The sequence below is a fragment of the Staurois parvus genome, unplaced genomic scaffold, assembly GCF_062004578.1.
Source record: "Staurois parvus isolate SC_StPar_1 unplaced genomic scaffold, SC_StPar_1.0 ptg000586l, whole genome shotgun sequence".
In the NCBI taxonomy this organism is placed as follows: domain Eukaryota; kingdom Metazoa; phylum Chordata; class Amphibia; order Anura; family Ranidae; genus Staurois; species Staurois parvus.
In genome coordinates, this window is record NW_028318382.1 from 4,931,998 (window position 1) to 4,937,997 (window position 6,000).

Consider the following 6,000-nt stretch of genomic DNA (forward strand, 5'->3'; position numbering starts at 1 on the left):
GAGACCCCACCACACCCCCCTGTGACATCACCAACCCAGCATGGACACATAGGATAATATGGAGGGCTGTTTGGAAGCAGTAAAAAAACGCCTGACGCCCCTAAAAGTGTCTGAAAAAAGGCCCATGTGTGAGGCCATATGTTTTATTTATTACACATTTATCATGTTCAATAATTATTATTATTTCTTTGTTGTTACTTAAATATATTTTGTTAAGGTTTGCAGCACATATTTAAGATATTTATTTACATTAAATAGTACAATATACAGGCAAAGGTGCACTCAATGAAAATCACAGATATGATTCACCTGAAGGAAAGCATCATGAATGAATGTGCTCAAATTGACGGAAATGTTACTGCATCTGGTTTATGTGAATCTTGCAAAGCGCATGGAACTTTGCATCACAAATGGTGGAAATCACATTGAAGATGTCATAGATTAATAATCCAATGAAATAAAACGTTGTTGAAAAATGCAGACTTTAGGGACATAGTATAGTATAGCACAGTGTTCATATATATATATATATATATATATATACATATATATATATATATATATATATATATTTATATATACATATATGTATTTGTGAGATACCAAACATTCTGAATAATAGATTTAGATTTCATAGGCAGTTATAGAAAACTATTTTTTTTGGGGGGGGGGGGGGGTAATAAAGGTTTTACCTAAATGAAGAAAAGCTGATCATTGTACGCACCATTGTCAGTGTTAAATGATTAGTCTAAACCCTCCAACGTATAGACTTAACTTGGTCTGTTAAAAGAAGTTGAATAATATCAGAATTATTAGCTGGATCACCATGTTAAAATAAAGAAAATAGAAAAGGAATGCACCCATGACATCTAAGAATTGTGAGCTGCAATATTCAACTCTGACATTTGGATATAATACTTCTTTATGAATAGGTGGTATACCCATAGAATGGTACTATGGATACACAGCTCATAAACTGTGCCACATCCTAAAAAATGTGATTGCAACTAAATGGACTTTATAGGCACTTAAACATCAAAATCTTGTAAAATCTTCATACTCTTTATTGACAAATCACATAGTTAAAACAAGACAAGTAATGATAAATTCTAAAACATGATACTCAGTAAGTACCACAATTACAATGTAGAGAAATTGCACCTCAACAATTGTTTGAAATCCTACCGCTCCTAAATGACCATATAACCTGATTTGTACCAAAGTGGATCACAGATGGTTAGGATGACTGAACACAGATATATTGTCATAGTACATAGCTAGTACAACTTCAGCTGAACTGAGAGGTGAAGTGTGTGCAGGCCATACTGGTGTCCAGGAGCGGTAGGAATTCAAACGATACAATTCTTGAGGTGCAATTTCTCTATGTTGTAATTGTGGTACTTATTGAGTATCATGTTTTAGAAGTTATCATTACTTGTCTTGTTGTAACTATGTGATTTATCAATAAAGAGTATGAAGATTTTACAAGATTTGATTTTTAAGTGCCTATAAAGTCCATTTTTTTTATAATATTGCTTTAGCTTTATAAATGTAAAGCTTTAACTCAGCATCAAGTCTAATTCTTGCTGTAGTTACTATTTCCAGCAGACATTCTGTGCTGTAGTTGATGATTACTGCCGAATTGTCTTTGTGTTAAGTGTATAATGTGTGTTCTGCTTACATAGACAAGGCACAGGTTTACAGTCACAGAATGTGTCATGTGAACCATTGACATTCAATCACACCACATATGTGTGTATATAGAATAAATTAGGATTCACATAAAAATGTTGCACTCTGAAACAAAAATAATGTTTAACATGTAGGGGTTCCTTTCCCTACTCCAACCCCTTGAACCCTATAAAGCAACAGCGAGACCCTAGGCCACAATTCGCCATAACCTCAGTTTATTGAGCTTTAGCAATCAATATTTGCCATCATGACTGCTATTCTCAGAAATGAAATTGGGAAAAAAGATAATTAAGGCATGTTATAGCTTACTGAATTGACACTTGTGTATTGACTTACTGTATCTCAAACAGAGAATGTTTATGTTTTATATATAAATATATATATATATATATATATATATTCATTGTGCCTCTAAGCATCCTAAATGTATCAAATATAGTCCCAATTTACAAAATTATTGTAGTATGTTTGTGTACTTTAAACAGGACAGCTTATACTTAATTTCTAAATTATATAATGTAATTCTTCCCTTATGTAGTGTTAATTTTGTAGACAATGATAGATCTTGAATGGATTGTGGATTTCCCAGCAAGCTGTGGCTTATAATTGTAAATCTTTACTCAATGACTAGGAGAGGATGTAAGTCTCTCGTTATTGGTGTCATTGGAGTTGATTTACTGAAGGCAAATCGACTGTTCACTTTGCAAGGGTTTGCAGAGCTTAGTGAATGAGGTGAAACTGCTGACTTTAATGTTTCTCCCCCCTGCACATGATTGGGTATTCATTGCAAAATGACATGATTGGGTATTCATTGCAAAATGAAACTTCACCACCTTCACTAAACTCTATGGCAAATTCCCTTGCAAAGTGAACAGGCTTTTTGCCTTTAGTAAATCAACCTTTATAGCCATATTATAATACTGTATTTACCTACAAATTGCAGATTGGAGTTTTCAGTAGAAGTAGGGACTGTGTCATAGGGGAGAAATTGTAGTTCACCCTACAAACATATTTACTATTAATGCATATTTGAAAAATTGCCTCTTTTTTTCTTATCTTAATCTTATTTTATTATTTTAAAAGTTATAGAAAAATCAAACAATTACAAGAGAGGCTTCATAGAAGCATATAGAAATTCGGGAATAATCCCAAGACATAACAAAATCGAAATAATAACCTTATGTCTGGGTATAAGCTGTAGATAGTAGGGAACCCACAGATGCAATGATAGCCAAAACAGATCCTAGAGTCTAATGCAGAATAAAATAAAAGACAAATAAGCATATATAAAATTAAAATCAGGAACCAGACCAAAGACTAACAAAAATGAGGGATATGAATATTATATAACAATGGCAAGAGAGAAAAAAAAGTAAAAATTGGAAAGAGATATAATAGGAGGTGCTCTCCCCTCAACCCTAAAGACCAGATCTGAAATGCCCACCTTAAGAAGAGAGAATGGCTCGAAACCTTTTTAAATTATGAAATGTATGCTAAGAATCGCCTTTTAATTGAAAGTGTAACTGCATTTTCATTGCCACTACACTACCTCCTTTGTAAGTTTTATAATCATAAGCAGCCCCCTTGACTAACTTTTCTCTGTCATGTTTGGTCCATCTCATGCAATTGCACTGCAATCTTCATTTAGACCTATAGAGAGTGTTTCTTCTGAACAATGGGTTCAAGCATAGAATCCAATGAAGAAGATTTTAAGAGGCTATGAAGCTTTAAGGAGTGTGCACAGAGATCTCATTGGAATGGAGACAGGTGAACATAAGACTTGGATTCAGTGCTGGGGAAAAAAAATCCAATAAGTACAATTATACTTTAAACATTTGAGTCCAATACTACGTTTGTCTTTGTAAAATCTGACTGCCATAAATGGATCTAGGAATTTCATTTTCACTCTCCTTTTTGGGGGTTCACGGTATAGTCATGTGATCTTTGTCTTGGGTTGATCATATATATCTGGAGCTGCGATCTCACACTATCTTTGTGTGTCTTTCAGAATGGAGGAGTCTTGGCTTGTTTGGCTCACCATATGCCTTGCTGCTGTAATGATCGTCGTGTTCTGTTGGGTTCGTGTGGTCAAGTCCACAAAGTGCTGCGTTCAGTGTTTACACAAGAACATCACGTCCCTGTTCTGTAAGAAACCACAAAGTCGAAGGGAGTTGCATTCACGCAGGAATATTTATCACAGGGATCTCATCAATGTTACTGTGCAGGAAGCACATAGCCCCCCATCTTCTCCTGGAATTATTCAAGACCCAAGTGGTAAGTATAAATCAGTTGGGGTGTGTGAAGACCAACCTTTACTATACTACAATTCATCTCCAAACAGCCCAAAACTGATTCACAATGAGCAAAAAAAATGATCACAAGGATTTGAAAACATTTTAAAAACAGAAATAAGCTGAATTCTATACTAATGTTCTTGCAGAGCCCTTTAAAAAATATACTCCATATGTACATTTCTCTGTTGATATTTTTTTTTTGCCAAGAAAGTAACCAGAGCTCTTCTTTCATGCATTACAGAAGTCAATGCTTTGCTGGCTCCTCATGGCTTCCGTCTGAACAACACCATCACCCCTCCACCTAGTTATATGCATGCGTTGAAGGTCCTGTCCAGGCCTTTGGAGAACACTCAGACTCCGCCCCCAAGTTACCTGGAAGCTCTGAAGATTCTTTCCCGGCCAATCTTGGTCCATGTAAATGCAGATGACTGTAACGAGGACAAGGAGGACCTGACAGTCCTAACACACAAAGATAAAGAAGAGAAGTCAAAGGACAATTCATAGGACAATTCATTTTTTCAGCATAAAAACTATATTTATAAAACCAGATACTGAGCTAAACACTTTATACCCCTGAACTCTTACTGCTCTTAAATTTTGTTTTCCATTCCCTGTTTTAAAATGTGGACTGTTGCAGCCACATCGCAATCTGTCAAGAACAACCTTGATTGAAAAGTAAGCGGACAACTACAAAGCTTTAGAGGACTCCTAAACCTGAAATAAAAGTTTCATTATACAGAACAGTTACCAATATTCACAAAAGTATACAGAAAAGGTTGTAGTCATTTTTCACAGAATAGGTTAGGTTGATATTATAAGCTACCAAATTGCACTCCCTGCTGTATATGTTTACCTACTAATCTTCAACATAAATTATATAAAGAAGTGAACAATCTAATGGGTCATGGGATCCTTCATCAAGAGCAGCACAGTGGCTAAATGGGTAGCACCTCTGCCTGGCAGTCGTTGGTTCAAATCCCAACCTCAGCACCACCTGTCTGGAGTTTGCATGTTCTCCCTGTGCCTGCGTGGGTTTCCTCCCACACTCCAAAGACATGCTGGTAGGTTAATTGGATCCTATCTAAATTGTCCCTAGTATGTGTATGTATGAATGTAAGTTAGGGACCTTAGACTGTACACCCCTTGAGGGTTAGGGACTGATGTGAATGTACAATATATATGTAAAGTGCTGCATAAATTGACAGCGTTATATAAGTATCTGTAATGAATATAAAATAAGTGTCACTATGGGCCATTTCCACTTTTGGACGTACAGTAACACAAGTTTTTGACATGCATTAATCTCTTAGTTTACATGCATTGTTGCATGCTATGAATTTGCATTCATGTGTGTTTTTAATGCATTTTAAAAGCATGTTTTTGCCCATGTGTCATACAAAGTGAGTGAGAAACATTCACACTAAAGGTTTCCCTTGGTACAGACTTGCTAAAAATGCACCTGAAATGTCTGATGGATATTTTCCTTTCTCATTCACTAAGTGACGCTGGAAGTCCTAATCTTTTCAATTATGCTGCCACCTACAGGAACATTGGCAAACAAAAAACTGTTGGCAAACAGGGTATAACTCCTCCGATTACCAGCATGCCTCCGTATTTTGCCAGTGTCCTAGGAAGATAAACATCTTTATTCAGATTTGTTTTAAAGTCTAACCTGTGATTTTTGTTCTAGCAACTTTTTTTCTTCTTCAATCAAGACTCTTCTCTACACTTCTACTGGTGTTTCCCACCATTTTAACAAATATCCAACCCTGTTGCTTTAAGGCTGGCTTTTGGGCCATATCTCATCCAGGCCCAGCTGGTCTGGGCATTGAGGGTGAGCCTCGGAGTGCTCCTGGGGCACTGGGTTCAACATTGGCACTTTCCAGACTGGTTCTGGTTACGTTTGGCCCACTCACTTAGTGAGTTGACCATTCAGACGGGCACCTGGAATTACCTCGTGTTTTTTGGTCACTGGGCACTATTTTTTTTAAATGAAATAGTTCACAATTTCAAT

At 36.1% G+C, this 6,000-nt stretch overlaps 1 protein-coding gene across 1 annotated transcript in view; it reads left to right on the forward strand.

Annotated features, from left to right (window-relative positions):
• The window catches only part of LOC149450054 (scavenger receptor cysteine-rich type 1 protein M130-like), a 48,809-nt gene extending 43,158 nt beyond the window's left edge, over positions 1 to 5,651 (forward strand). Inside the window, exons 7-8 of the mRNA XM_089692489.1 lie at positions 3,701 to 3,966; positions 4,228 to 5,651. Coding sequence (XP_089548615.1) covers positions 3,701 to 3,966; positions 4,228 to 4,490 — 529 coding nt within the window. The 3' untranslated portion in view covers positions 4,491 to 5,651. The remainder of the gene's footprint in view (positions 1 to 3,700; positions 3,967 to 4,227) is intronic.
• Positions 5,652 to 6,000: the final 349 nt, after the last annotated feature.